The sequence below is a fragment of the Anomaloglossus baeobatrachus genome, chromosome 5 (genome assembly GCF_048569485.1).
Source record: "Anomaloglossus baeobatrachus isolate aAnoBae1 chromosome 5, aAnoBae1.hap1, whole genome shotgun sequence".
NCBI lineage: Eukaryota > Metazoa > Chordata > Amphibia > Anura > Aromobatidae > Anomaloglossus > Anomaloglossus baeobatrachus.
In genome coordinates, this window is record NC_134357.1 from 70,847,440 (window position 1) to 70,863,012 (window position 15,573).

Sequence of the window (15,573 nt, forward strand, 5' to 3'; positions counted from 1 at the left end):
CACAACTTTATGTAGTTACAATGTAACAGTGGGTTGCTGGTACTTGTTGTACTCCAGTATGACAGTCCCATCAGTATCTAGGATTTGCTGGCACTCGTAGTACGTTGCCAGCATTTGATGTTGCAGCGCAATGATCTTGTGATGCTGGCACTTGTAGTCCTTCAACATCTAAGATCTAGATACTTTTAGTTCTTCTGCATGTATCACGTTTGTAGCTGTGCAGACATGTTATAAATGATGGTGGCTGCAGGTGTTGTGGTTCTTGTAGTTCCCACCTCGTTGTATACGTGACTATGTGATATATTACATAATAATCACTTGTGAAATGTTGCAATCCCCAATGCACTTGCTCCTCCAGAAGCTGAATTTGGTCATTGGTGGATTTTAATGACTTCTATAATTGATGTGTATGGCTGAGGGCATCCTGTAACGTTATAGATTTCCGAGGGGCTGGTTCTCCTGGTCCATCCTCCCACATTTAACCCAGGATAGATGAGAAGGGAGTTTGACATTGGAGAGCTCAGGACAAGAGGAGGGACAAGAGCAGAATCCTGCGATCCTTGCACTTAGTGCTCAATGAGACAGCAGCCAACACACACACACACTGACACACGGTCCATCAGGAGCTTCCCAAACCACAACCTCCACAGCCAGGTCCTTCTACCAAGGTCTGATCTGTGCTCCACTCATCAAACACTTCAATCATCTCACACACAAGAGCTGCCTTCAACGTCAGGAGGAAAAAAAAAACATGATCCTCCCAAGAAGCTCCCTTTTCCTCAGTTATTTAGAGTTTGGCTTTAGTTTGCTGAGACCTTCACACTGAGTGGCTGAACCTGACAGCCCAGATCTCCAACATCTACAACTTAGGACGTCCCATCTGCAAGAGGCCACCCTTGAGAAGACTTGGACATTTGTCATCTCATCCAGTAATTCTTGGAACCAAACTTGAGAGTTTCTTCTTAGCAGTAACTTTTTTTTCTTGTTATTGGGGAAGGTTTCTTCTGGGCTTTTTGCAGGATCTTGGACTATTGCTGGTGGCTTTGGAGCTGTTTTCTGGGCTGGGTTCTTCTCCATGTCCCTGGTGAATCTGCAGTGCCTGCCTCGGCTGTGATCCTTTGCTTTTCCCCGAAATCCTGGACAGGGAGATGGGAGGAGGAATCTGCTGGAGCTCCTAGGACTTTGCAGCAGCTCTGCACCTTCTTCTCCTACCACCAGCTGCCTGCACTGAGGACCTCCCAATCCCAAGGAATATCCTCCTATATACAGCCAGGAGCTCACCATGCTCTACATCACATCCATGCTTGGATACTTGTGAGTATACACTGGATTTCTCCTACATTATCTTCCATCTCTCCATAGATTGCATTATCACTTTACTCCATCTCTCTCTATCTCCCCAGGCTGATGCACTTGTTTGTCATCTGTTTACAAGCTCAGGTAAGAATCATCTTCTAATCCTATTATTTATACTATATTGTTATGTAAATAAGTAGCAATCATGTATCAATTATATGAATGCATCACATAAATTGATACATTCAATGTTAGAGACAAAACAATTTGTTTTTACTACCTGCCAATAAATAAATCAAAATTCAGCAATATCCATTAACTGATTGTTGTACGTATACCCTCTTTCCCTTGTAAAGCGCCATGGAATAAATGGCGCTATATTAATAAATAATAATAATAACTAAATAAGTCGCCTCATCAGTCCTTATCTTAATTTTATACTAAATTGTTATGTAAATAAGTAGCATTTATTTACTCATAAATGGATACATATAATGTTAGGGGCAAAGCAATTTCTTTTTACTACCTGCCAGACAACATAGAATAATAATAAATCAAAATGCAGCAATATACATTAACTTAATAAGTCGCCTCATTAGCCCTTAATCTTATTTTCATGTAATAAGTAGCATTTCTTTACAATTTAGTAACAATCGTAGTACTATAAATGGATACATACAATATTAGGGGCACAGTAATTTTTTTTTAATACCTGCCTGATAGCAAAAAATCAAAATGCAGCAGTATATTAACTAAATAAGTCACCTCATCAGCCCTTAATCATATTTTTATAAAAAAAATTGTAAATAAATAGCATTTCTTTACAATTTAGTAACAATCCTACTACTAGAAGGGATACACACAATGTTAAGGGCAAATCAATTTTTTTTACTCCCTGCCTAATAGCATAGAATAATAATAAATCAAAATGCAGCAATATAGATTAGCCAAATAAGTCGCCTCATCAGCCCTTAATCCTATTTTTAGAATAGATTGTTATGTAAATAAGTAGCATTTCTTTACAATTTAGTAACAATCATACTACTAGAAGGGATACATACAATGTTAAGGGCAAATCAATTTTTTTTACTCCCTGCCTGATAGCATAGAATAGTAATAAATCAAAACGCAGCAATATACATTAGCCAAATAAGTCGCCTCATCAGCCCTTAATCCTATATCTACAAAAGATTGTTATGTAAATAAGGAGCATTTCTTTACAATATAGTAAGAATCATAGTACTGGAAGGGATACATACAATGTTAGGGTCAAATCAATTTTTTTTTACTTCCTGCCCGATAACACAGAATAATAATAAATCAAAATGAAGCAATATACATTACTTATATAAGTCGCCTCATCAGCCCTTAATCCTGTTTTTATAATAGATTGTTATGTAAATAAGTAGCATTTCTTTACAATTTAGTAACAATAATAGTACTAGAAGGGATACATACAATGTTAGAGGCAAGACAATTTTTTTTTTACTCCCTGTCTGATAGCATAGAATAATAATAAATCAAAAATGTAGCAATATGCATTAGCCAAATAAGTCGCCTCATCAGCCCTTAATCCTATTTATTAATAATTGGCTGGCAGCGTGTCTCAAGGTCAAAAATTACAAATGAAGTGTCCCAGATACTTTCCTGTAGATTTTAAATACATGTGTTCCTAGGAAAGGCCTGACACCTCTATTAATAGAATTCGGTTTGCAGTTTTTGCAAGAATAAAGGTGGCATCACATGGGGCTTAGGAGCCGTATGCCATTATACACCGTGTCCCCATGCTGCTGGCAGACAATTCTTGACATATTGTCTGTATTAAGTGCACTTAGGAGATAGGAAAATCCAGAAAAAAAGGATTCTCTCCACTTTGTGAGGTATGGAAGTCAAAATCTTTGATTTGATATGGGGATTTCACTAAGAGCTCCCTTGTCACCCATAGAAGTAAAGCCGAATCTCCCTCACATTTGTTCAGTATATGTCTTTATAAATGTCAGAGACAAGAGCAATCCCCTTTCCTTTTTTTTTCCATAGCCAAAGGGAGTATAAATCTCCAGCAGGATGGTTTGCTTAACAATCTGCCAAATTTGTCACAGTAGTCAATGTGGTTTCTTCGCATTATTAAGATAAACACCATGGCTGTCCACTTTTATGAAGATGCTACTGATACCTATATATATATAATGCGTGTATCTATAGGACAGTTATCAGTTCACGTATTAAGAATTTATTGAAATATATGCTTATAGATAGAACTATATATGTGCTACACTATCTACCTTTATTTTATATATATATATATATATATATATATATATATATATATATATATAAATATATATATATATATATATATTTTTTTTTTTCCTCATGTAGCATCATTTGGAATAGTCTTATAAGGTTAGACAAGATAAATGACAAAGTCACTTCTGCAATATATTTATGGTATCTGCTATTTACGTAGTTTTTTTTTAATTTACTATAGTTATATAGAAATGATTACACAGATCGATATATACCTTAAATCTGTTAATGCCCAGCACGTAGAATCCTACAATATAATATCAAGTGCATTCGGGCTTCCTCTAGTTGTCCTAAAATATACAATATAATAGCTTGTTTTATGTATTTCCTAAAGGTAACTGTTCAGTCCCCACCTAATTTTACACAGCATGTGAGGGAGCAGAGCCTGGTGACAGATCAGCTGAGCAGAAGGCTCATCAGGACCTACCAGTTATACAGCCGCACCAGTGGGAAGCATGTGCAAGTACTGGACAACAAGAAAATCAACGCAATGGCCGAGGATGGGGATCCACATGGTAAGAACACTTCTTTTTTTTTGGGGGGGGGGGAATTATAATAATAGGATAATCTTTGATGAAAATCGTCGTGAAAGAGTTACTATTAGTGATGGGCGAATACTAACTCTGTGTTCGGATTATTCGTAACGAATCCCAAAGTACTATTCCGGTATGCATCATGAATGAAGAACCTAATGCAAGTCAATGGGGAAATGGATCATTTTTCTTGCTGTGACGGATACTGGAATAGTACTCGGTATTCGCTAAGCATTATCTAAGCTATTCGCTCATCACTAGTCACTATACATCACCTATATATGACCCATTCATTGGAACTTTGACAGCAACATAGATAGTTTAAGAAATGTTCCTTGAGGCACCGTACGGCTATTTACGGATTTCCCAAACTCTAGAGCAGTGTTTCTCAACTCCAGTCCTCAAGATCCACCAACAGATCATGTTTTGAGGTTTTGCTCAGTATTAGACAGGGAATAATTCAATCACCTGTGCAACATTAAGGAAATCCTGAAAACCTGATTGAGGAAAACTTGAAAACATGATCTGTTGGTGGGTCTTGAGGACTGGAGTTGAGAAACACTGCTCTAGAGAATTAAATGCCACATTCAGTGTTGTTGTCACACTCAGTGTTGTTGTTTCTGTCATATATCTATTATTTTTATAGCCCCATTATAGTACAATAATCATGAACAATACAAGGCACAGACTGGTACAGGAGGAGAGAGGTCCCTACCTGCGAGGGCTCACAGTCTATGACTTTATCCTATGATGATGTCAGTACTAATAATGCGATGAAACTATACAACAACCTCGAATCTACCAGAGATTTTTCCGTTATTGTGAGTCAGCGTCCCATAAAGCCTGCTGGATCTAAATTTGGTTTCTGACTTCAAAGAGATCAAATAACTTCCTTAGGGTCATCCATGTTGGCCATGTAAGTAGAAAATGGGAAAAGCCCAGCTCACCTGTTCCTTGAGTGCTCCGGATAAATAAGTTCCAGTAGTATAGAAAAAATCCAAAGAAATCCAGCACTTCTAAAAAAGGATATCTTTTATTCCAATAAAAATATGTAAAAATACCATAGACTGGTTTACGCGTTTTGAGGCTACATGCGTCTTAGTCATAACTTGGTTAGCCTTTTTTTGAAGTGCTGGTTTTCCAGCAGTATAGAAAAAATCCAAAGATATCCAGCACTTCAAAAAAATGATAGGCTTTATTCCAAAAAAATACCATATTGCGGTTTACACATTTCGAGGCTACATTCCTCTTAGTCATAACCTCGTTATCCTTTTTTGAAGTGCTGGATTTCCAGCAGTATAGAAAAAAATTCAAAGAAATCCAGCACTTCAAAAAAACAATAGACTTTATTCCAATAAAAATATTTAAAAATACCATATTGTGGTTTACACATTTCGAGGCTACATTCCGCTTAGTCATAACCTGGTTATCCTTGTTTGAAGGGATGGATTTCCAGCAGTATAGAAAAAAATCCAAAGAAAACCAGCACTTCAAAAAAGGATAGGCTTTATTCCAATAACAATATTGAAAAACACCATATTGTGGTTTACGCGTTTCGAGGCTACATGCGTCTTAGTCATAACCTGGTTATCCTTGTTTGAAAAGCTGGACTTCCAGCAGTATAGAAAAATCCAAAGAAAACCAGCACTTCAATAAAGGATAGCCTTTATTACAATAAAAATATTGAAAAATACCATATTGCAGTTTTCGCGTTTCGAGGCTACATGCGTCTTAGTCATAACCTGGTTATCCTTGTTTGAAGTGCTGGACTTCCAGCAGTATAGAAAAAATCCAAAGAAAACCAGCACTTCAATAAAGGATAGCCTTTATTACAATAAAAATATTGAAAAATACCATATTGCGGTTTACACGTTTCGAGGACGCGTTTCGAGGCTACATGCCTCTTAGTCATCCTTTTTTTGAAGTGCTGGATTTCTTTGGATTTCTTTTCTATGTTGGGGCCATGTAGGGTTACTCCAGCTCTCCGTATAGAGCATATTGTATTGACAATCCATGCTATAATAATATAGTAAAGAGGGTAATAGTATAAAATGCATAAATGGAAGTGTAAAACCCCAAAAAAATAATAGTATAATATATATAGATATATATGTGCATGTGTATCTATAAATATATATATATATATATATATATATATATAGATATACATATAGATATATATATATAGATATATATATATATATATATATATATATATATTTTTTTTTTTTTTTTATGGCTTTATACCATATGTCCAAACCCGAACTATAGGGTCAGGTGTACAGGCCTGTTCTTTCAGGTGGAAAGAGTCAGGGGAAGGCAGCTGCTAGTTTTAGCCATCCAATTTTATCAATGTGAGTCATAAATATAATGGACAATTAGATTCCAACCTTTGAAGTAGGCTTCGCTTTTTCCTATGTTTTTGCTATCCGTAAATCTACGGATTGTAGGGTTTGCACTTTTTGAAGTATAAAAATCTGTTACATTTATAAGGCTGAACAGAATAAAGGAATTTGGAGATTCCGTACAGAACATAAGCTTGGCTTAAAAAGCATAAAAAGCAAAAAGATGATTTTTTTATTTTTTTTTATCTATAGACAAATTATTACCAAGGGGAACAAAATAGTTCTACAAGGAAAACTCAACGCTAGACGAAGTGGACATAGACAGTCTGGAAGAAAAGTGGGGGTGGGGGGTTAGTCAGACATTTCCCACAGCAAAATTGATTCATAAAATAAAATGTAATTTAGACAAAAAGCAGAACATTTCAATTCAGGGAAGATATTTCAAGATGGGGGTCGGGGGGCGGAAAACAAGGAAACAAAAAAATAAAAATCTCTATGATAAATATATACACAAACACTAAGAGGAGGTTATGAAGTATGATATAAAACAGAAAAAGAACAAGCATTTTCTCAGATGTAAAGGTTTAAGAAAGTTGTAGTCTGTAAACGTTAAAGAGAGGTTCAAGATTGTTCTATATGAATCTCCAGAGAGACCTCTAATGTCTGGAAGAGCCATTAAAACTCTTCTTACTTTCACCTTTTTTAACATTTCCTGAATACTTTCTCCTCTTCTCGGTGCAGTTTTGGGATCAAATGTGTCTCGCTGCATTTTTTCTGCATCTACGTAGCTACTTTCCTTCAAAGTTTCAGCTTGAAACATAATTTTTCTGGGATAAAGCTGTCACTAGTGCAAAAGGGATAAAAATGAATACTCTAAGCTTTCCAAAAATACATCGCGAACAATCTCAAGACCCTCGAAGAAGAAAGAAAGAAAACAAAATTGTTCAATTATTTACAAATCATCCCCTCCCCCTCCAAAAACCCCCAAAAAAATTCTATTGGTTGAAATTCTACATTCTAGATGTTGTTGTGAGTCAATAATATTCTTGTGATAGTTTCTGCTTTGCATTGAATGTGGCTCAAATCCGGTAGGCCACATCTTTAAGGGGCACTCTTACCCATTATATGCCTGGACTGCCTGGACTAAACCCATATATACTTGTATGGGTTTAGTCCAGGCAGTGCAGTTTCCTTTCCTGGAGCAGGGGTATGAAATTAGACCCCAATTAAAAAGAGTAAATTCTATTGGCGGTGGAATACATGGGTCTAAAAAAATGTATATAATAAAAGATAAAAATACAATAACAATATTATAGCTATATCTTCATTATAATACTAATATATAATGTTTTTGCTCATTTTTGTCTGCTATTATATACAGACAAAAAGACTGACTGCATTCCGTAAATGCAGTCTGAACAGGTGCAAAACTGAACATGACATATAATAACAAAAAAAGACAGTTGCACTCAGAAATGCTAAAGCATGCAAACAATGAATGCAAGAATATAGACATGTATTACTGCTTAAGGAAATCTAGGAAAAAGTGAGATATTTAAGATACAAAAATGGCCATTTCAATATCTGCCCAGTAGCCACGTCAAGGCATATATGCCTTGACGTGGCCACTGGGCAGATATTGAAATGGCCATTTTTGTATGCTAAATATTTTTGTATGCTAAATATCTCAATTTTTCCTAGATTTCCTTAAGCAGTAATGCATGTCTATATTCTTGCAAACATTGTTTGCATGCTTTAGCATTTCTGAATGCAACTGTCTTTTTTTGTTGCTATTATATCTAGACACATACTTCCCACCTTACAGTATAACAATATATAAGACAGACGTACATATAAATCAATATCCTGTGAGCCATTTACTGGATCTCTAATTGATTTTCCTCCCGGCTCCTTACGAACGAAAACTGTCTTCGAGCTACCTGTCTATTCTTAATATTGAATGAAGCCTTGGTTGCTAGGATGCTTTTTTTATATATATATATTTTATGCTGTTTCATGGCAGCTTTTCAGTTTTTCATGGGTTGATCTATTTTTCTAAAGTCTAAACATAGTTACCTTATAATAGAAGTAGTAAAAAGGAAAAAAAATAAATAAAATGATACAGTCTACAGTCTGTTCTTGATTCTCTGTGTGGGTAGAGGCAAATGTTAAAGTGATCACAGCTCCGCCGTGCATTGTGGGATTTTATTTTTTTTATTTTTTTTCTGTAAATGGGGAATTTACAGAATTACAAGTATATAAAATATCCAATCGAGACAGTTTTAGTGCCATAATTGCTTGTGCAGTTGGATATTATTCTTAGTCCATAACATCAAAGAGCATGTATGAACAGAGAGACTTTCTTTTTTTTTTCATTATTTTTTTTTCTACTGCATCGACCCAAAATTTGCATAGTCAGTCTGAACCACGATCAATGTCTGGAAGGAAATCAATATGGCTCTACGCACAAGGGTTAGCCAAATGAAAGGGCATTTTCTATCCTTTGGTTCGAAAACTCATTGAGCAGAATATGGAGAAAAGAGCACTTGATGGAGACTGGATATATTAAGTATATAGGTATGATCAAATATGATTGACACCGGAAGTATTCAAGTCCTCCAGGACGATTGACAATGCTTAATTCGCATGGTTGGCTTAGAGAGAAGATTTTGCCTCCTATGGTTTTGGCCTGATCGTATAATAACCAACAACCATAGCATATAGCTATGACTTTATATATATATATATATATATATTGGAGATATCATTCCATATGATCATAGAGGTCAATACATTCATAGTTACATTATTTTGTTCAGTCTTGTACAATTGGAATTAATGGCCTTGCGCCTCAACATAATTTTCAATGTCTTCGTCTTCACCGATAATAGGTGATATAGACTAGATATATTAAGTATATATGTATGATCAAGTATGATTGAAACCAGAAGTATTCAAGAACTCCAGGACGATTGATAATCATTAATTCACCTGGTTGGCTTAGAGATAAGATAATGCCTTCTATGGTTTTGGCCTGATCCTATGATAAATGATAACCAACAACCATAGCAGATATCTATGACTTTAGATATCATTCCATAAGATCATAAAGTTTAAAACTTTCATGGTTACATTATTTTGTTCATTGTCTTGTACAATTGGAGTTACTACCCTACGGGCCTCAACGTAATTCTCAATGTCTTCGTCTTCGCCGATAGTCGGTGATGGAGACTGAATAGATATACAGTATGTATGATTAAATATGATTGAAACCGGAAATATTCAAGTCTCCAGGATGATTAATAAATCTTATTCTGCCTGGTTGGCTTAGAGAGAAGATTTTGCCTTCTATGGTTTTGGCCTGATGCTATGATAACCAACAACCATAGCAGATATCTATGACTTTATATGTATTGAAGATATCATTTCATATGATCATAGAGGTCAATACATTTATTCCTAGTTACATTATTGTGTTCACTGTCTTGTACGATTGGAGTCAATGCCCTACGCGGCTCAACATAATTCTCAATGTCTTTGTCTTCACCGATAGTAGATGGATTTTTTTTGTAATTCCAACTCATTGAGATGGTAAAAAATTAATTTGATATTTCCTTTCCCTTTTCTTCTTTCAAGCCAAATTGATTGTGGAAACAGACACGTTCGGAAGCAGAGTCCGTATAAAAGGAGCCGAGACAGGTTTCTACATCTGCATGAACAAGAAGGGGAAGTTGGTCGGCAAGGTGAGTCAGATTTCACCCCGCACACAAAATGTTGTCATATTCCTTCCACCGGGCTGAAAGGCCTTGGAAATTAATTTAAAGATAAAAGGAGGCCATTGGGGGGGCCAATATTGCAGTCAAGAGGCACAGAGAAGGCGCTGATTAAAAAGACAGGGGGGAAAAATGCACGGTAGTAAGATTGTGAATACAATTTTTGATCAAAAGGCGCAAGAGAATTGGGAAAGGAAAAGAGTAACAAAGATGAGATAAAAGAGTCAAAAGGAATAAAAGCTGAATGGAGAAAAAAGGGGTGTTTCAAATTCCATATATCTTATTTAACAAATAGCCAAATTGCTTTGCTATTATGTACAATTACATGCTACAAGTATTTGGAATGTTAAGACACAAAGTTCAGGCTGCCTCATCACTAAGCCCTGAAATCTTCACATTAGTCATGGTTGTTCTTTAACACCCAGAAACCGTTCCGAGGGGTCCTTTTAAAACTTCACTTTCAAGCCATTATTGGTTCTAAAGATGTCTGCTACAATGAGGATTTTCATTCCTCGTATTCACTGTTATTATGTGGGGTGAGGGGACCCGGCCTGATCAAAGTTAATACGCCCACTGCCTGCGCATACCTGCTTTAGAAATGTTTTTCCCAACCTTTATCCACTTCAGTAATTGACAATGACTTCTTGGCAGTTACAGTGTTACACGGCTGCAGCTCATATGAACAGCCTGTATGTCATTAACCGCCCATCTTCGCCCTGCTTCTTGGGTTTTGAGGTTTATTGAAGAACATTTTGTTTAGAGACGGTCAACAGTTGGTTGAAAGAGAAAACTTCTGACTTCTCTAGAAAATAACCAAATACACTGCATGTAAAGTAAAGAATTGGAAAAACCTGGCTTCTGATTGGCCGCCACACTGACTTGTGATGTCATTAGCGGTTAAATGATGTCAGAGCTTAGAAACTTTAACCAGAAAATTGGACATCATCTGATAGGTGTATTACATATCTTTATTCTGTCATGGCCTATGCGATATTTTACCCCACAAATGAGCTTTTTCAAGCATAGGAACTTTAACATTACCTCCAAAACTAAACGTAAACTGCTTATACAGTCATATAGGGGACTTGGAGTCCACAAAACCATATCTGTAATATTGTTTTTTCTACTTTAGTTTTACACTAAAACTTTTTTATTACATATGTAAATGAGGGGTCTTTGGTGCACCCTTAGCATGGCCAAGTGTTCAGTGCACTGTTCCACCTCTTCGATTAGCATCACCAACCCCTGTCCTTAGACTGATTGATAGTGCTCGCTTGTCCATAGCAAGTGTTGCCTGATTTAAAGCCATAGCCCTGCATATTCACACCAACACTGCAGGAACCCAATGAACGTGTGCATGCAGTGTCAATGCAGGCACTCTCTCATCCCTCTCTCCTGTCTGCAGCGGCCGCTTGCTGCACACAGAACAACACTACAGTGGACAACCGCTGAAGGTATGAGAGAGGGATGAGAGCGTGCGGCACTGACATTGTGTGTTTATGTACTTGCTGGGCTTCTGCAATGTGGATGAGCAGGGACAGGAATTCACTTTAAGAAGCGCTCACTTTGGGCAAGCAAGTACTGTCAATTAATCTAAAGGGAACTGCGGATGATGCTAGCTGAGAAGGTCAGAAGACTGCACTCTGAACCCCTGGCTAGAAATGAGAGGACCCATGGAAGTTTATTTCGGCGGGTTCAGCTTAACTTAGATAAAGTTCGGTTTGAGATCCGAATTTGACCTGAACCCCAATGAAAGTCACTAATTGGGCAGGTCGGGTCTCCGCCCACATGCAGCCATTCATAAAGATATCACTTCCGGGGAAGTGTTTTTCCCTTTTTGATTGGTGCAACCTACATACGATCACGCGGTTTGTTACCCACAGTGCGAACCAATCAAACATTGCAAGCGGCTCGTACTGGGCTGAGCACCGAGTGTACCTGAGCACAGTGATGCTCACGTGAGTCGTTTGCATACGTAAAGCACCTGAACTGTTGGGTTTTTTTTGTAAAGTCTGTATTTGGTACGAGTACTAAATCTCGGGTTCACATATCTCTACCCCTGGCCACACCAAGGCTGCACTAGTGCCCCCTCATTTGCATATGTAATAAAATATTCTTTATGTAAAACTAAAGAAGTGAATTTTTACATAAGCCATCTTTGGGGCTACTTCCCCTATATGACCGTATAAGTGATTTAATTTTAGATTTGATGGTGACAGGTTCCCAGTAAGCTGAAACTCTGAACCCCTAAAATAAAAATCTGTGATGACTTGTGTAATTATTTCAGTGAGATTTGCAAAAATACAGCACCATAATCCATATAAATACATAGTGCGTCAATTAAATAAGTATGAAATGAATATATGTAGATAAAATACTTTAACTAGGTAAGAACAATAAAGCCAATATGGCTGACCATGGTGCAGATGAAAATATCCTTAAGGGGCATTTTCCTGTAAAAGAGTCCCACCCGTTTTATTCTTGAAAACACTAGAAATATTTAGGACCTGTATAATGGACCTATAATTTCTATTCTTCTCATATAAAATAGATAAAAATAAATGGTACAGATATTATTCCTGTTTATTCCATCCAGCACAATAGAAAAAGTAACATTACAGTACATTAAAGATTGATCTTCCCCAATCAATTCTGTGATCTAATTCTCTTTGCTGTGAGTCATACACTAAGTCAGTCAGCCATAAAATATGTCATGTCTAATTAGAGGACAAATTGTATATAAAATAAATATATACGTGCTTCGTGTGACACTGAGCATTACAAATTAGGAGAACACAAGGCCAAGTCTAATGGATAACCGGCGGCTCAAGTCTACACATGGTTTATTCTCATTTTCGACTTCATCATTTTTTTTATTATAGGTATCTTATATTTATTATCTTTTATTTTAGACAAATGGAAGAGGAAAAGATTGCGTCTTCACCGAAATTGTCTTGGAAAATAATTACACAGCATTACAAAATGCCAAGTACGAAGGGTGGTATATGGCCTTCACCCGGAGAGGACGTCCAAGGAAAGGATCCAAAACAAGACAACACCAACGAGAGGTTCATTTTATGAAGAGGATGCCAAAGGGTCACCACACCACTGAAGCTCATAGACGATTTGAATTTATTAATTACCCTTTTAATCGGAGAAGTAAAAGGACTCGATACTCAAGTTCTCGGTAGGAACTGGATCAAAGTCCATTCCGCTTTCTACAGACGTTACATATAGACTACTCTATTCTAATATAAAGTAAAAAGAAAAAAAAAAGACTCCTGAACTAGCTGTTTTATATATAAATATACATATATATTTTTTTGTTTTTACAGATGATTTATTTTTTTATTCTTACAAGACTTTTTAAAAAAAAAAGAAAAAAAAAGAAAAAGAAATGGACGTATTAAAAAAGTGGGCTCTTCCTATAGATCTTAGAAATTTTTTTTATTACTTAGAAAAAATATTTTAGAGGAGGACAAACCTGGGACCAAAAGTGCTACTTACTGATGAAAACACTTAACCAAAAACTCAAGACAGACAAACAAGACTCGTGTAAGAAGACTGAAGAAGGAACTCCGCCTTCTGTGTTTTATGTTATTATTTTTTTTTCTTCGACATCCTTTATGGAATAATTGATTTTAACATATGTTTTCTTGACTATACACAAAAGCTGCTTTTTTTCACCTATCCAGTTTTCTTCATGGAAACCATGAATCCTTATTTTTTTTTTGTACTGTTGTCGTCAATTCTGCAAACGAGGACAAACCATGTATTTGTTTGACATATGGAAAGTGAAAACCTCAAGACTTGCAACTAATGGTGGTAAAACGAAACGCATCCCAGAGGTAGAGATCAGTTGTAAAAAAAAAAAAATAGTGATAAAAGTAATAATGTTATTATTTTTTGAAACACTGTACAAATGTCAGTTGTCTGGCAAGACCTTTGTCCTTTTTTTGAGGATATGTGTAAATATTAATATTAATGATGAAATATTTATTTAAATGTGTATTAAAATTTGTACTAGTATTTTGTTTTTATGTGTTCGTTTTTGCCTCTCATTTTCTATTCTATTAGACTTAAGTTTTGCTTTATATTTAAAACTAGCTGTAGTACCTGGTGTTGTCCGGGATAGTAACTAAGTCTCTCTCTCCCTCTCTCTGTCTCCCCCTCTCTCACAGTTCCTCTCTCCCACTTTCCTAATCTCCCCTTCTCCCTTTCTTACACTCTCCCCCTCTCTGTCTCCCCTTCTTCCTCTCTCCCACTCTCCCTCTCTGTCACTCTCCCTCTCCCCCACTCTCCCTTTCTCCCACTCTCTGTCTCCCCCTCTCCCACCCTTTCTCTCTCCCTCTCTCCCTCCCTTCCCTTCTCCCTCTCTCCCACTCTTCTTCTCTCCTACTCTCCCTCTCTGTCACTCTCCCTCTCTCTTTCTATCTCTCTCCCACTTTCCTAATCTCCCCTTCTCCCTTTCTCCCACTCTCCCCCTCTCTCAGTCTCCCCTTCTTCCTCTCTCCCACTCTCCTTCTCTGTCACTCTCCCTCTCCCCCACTCTCCCTTTCTCCCACTCTCTGTCTCCCCCTCTCCCACCCTCTCTCCCTCTCTTCCCTTCTCCCTCTCTCCCACTATTCTTCTCTCCTACTCTCCCTCTCTGTCACTCTCCCTCTCTCTTTCTATCTCTCTCTCCCACTCACCCTCTCTCTCACTCACTCTCTCTCACTCTCCCATTCGCCCTCTCTCCCACTCCCTCTCTCACCACCGAAATAATACAGTATTAACTGACACAAAAGATTCTTATACTAAAAATGACTTTTGTTGCCTATAGCAACCAATCAGAGCTCCAATTAACGACCTGTAGCAAAATAGAAGCAGAGGTGTGATTGGTTGCTATAGGACACGTAATAAATATCCAGGCTAACTGTCAAAACAGCCAATATATTACCTCACACATTCAAACAATAAGTCAACTTTTTTTGGCGAATAACTGTAAAGCGCGGGGTTAAAGTTTCCCCTTAAAACATAGTCTATGATGTTCACTGTGACTCAAATGGAGTGTCTGTGAAAAATGTTGTGATTTTAAATGCGACGGTGCGGATTCCTTTAGCGGACATACACACACACACACATACATACACACACACATACACACACACACACACACACACACACACACACACACGCTCAACTTTATATATTTGATAAAAGGTAATTCATTTTAGGATCAAACTACAAGACAGAATAAAACATGTAATGATGGTTTAAAAAAAATATCCCAAATTTTAAACATTTTTTGAACTTAGATCAATTAACATAGCATTTACA

General features: G+C 36.9%; 1 protein-coding gene across 2 annotated transcripts; it reads left to right on the top strand.

Moving 5' to 3' along the window:
• Window positions 1–522: 522 nt before the first annotated feature.
• On the top strand, window positions 523–14,294 carry FGF8 (fibroblast growth factor 8). 2 transcript variants are annotated; one of them, XM_075352302.1, is made up of 5 exons: window positions 523–1,314; window positions 1,404–1,440; window positions 3,938–4,118; window positions 10,118–10,224; window positions 13,167–14,294. In XM_075352302.1, the coding sequence occupies exons 1-5, from the start codon at window positions 1,283–1,285 to the stop codon at window positions 13,443–13,445; spliced, it is 636 nt and encodes a 211-aa protein (XP_075208417.1). In that variant the 5' UTR covers window positions 523–1,282; the 3' UTR covers window positions 13,446–14,294. The 2 variants fall into 2 exon arrangements, with proteins under 2 accessions (XP_075208417.1, XP_075208418.1); XM_075352303.1 differs by having other exon boundaries at window positions 3,971–4,118.
• The last annotated feature ends 1,279 nt before the right edge of the window (window positions 14,295–15,573 follow it).

Excerpts from the sequence above, each read along its gene's own strand:
- FGF8 (XM_075352302.1), top strand. The coding sequence starts at position 1,283 with ATGCTCTACATCACATCCATGCTTGGATACTT. Across the intron at positions 1,315-1,403 it reads ACATCCATGCTTGGATACTT|GCTGATGCACTTGTTTGTCA; the intron begins GTGAGTATACAC and ends CTATCTCCCCAG. Across the intron at positions 4,119-10,117 it reads CGAGGATGGGGATCCACATG|CCAAATTGATTGTGGAAACA; the intron begins GTAAGAACACTT and ends TCTTCTTTCAAG.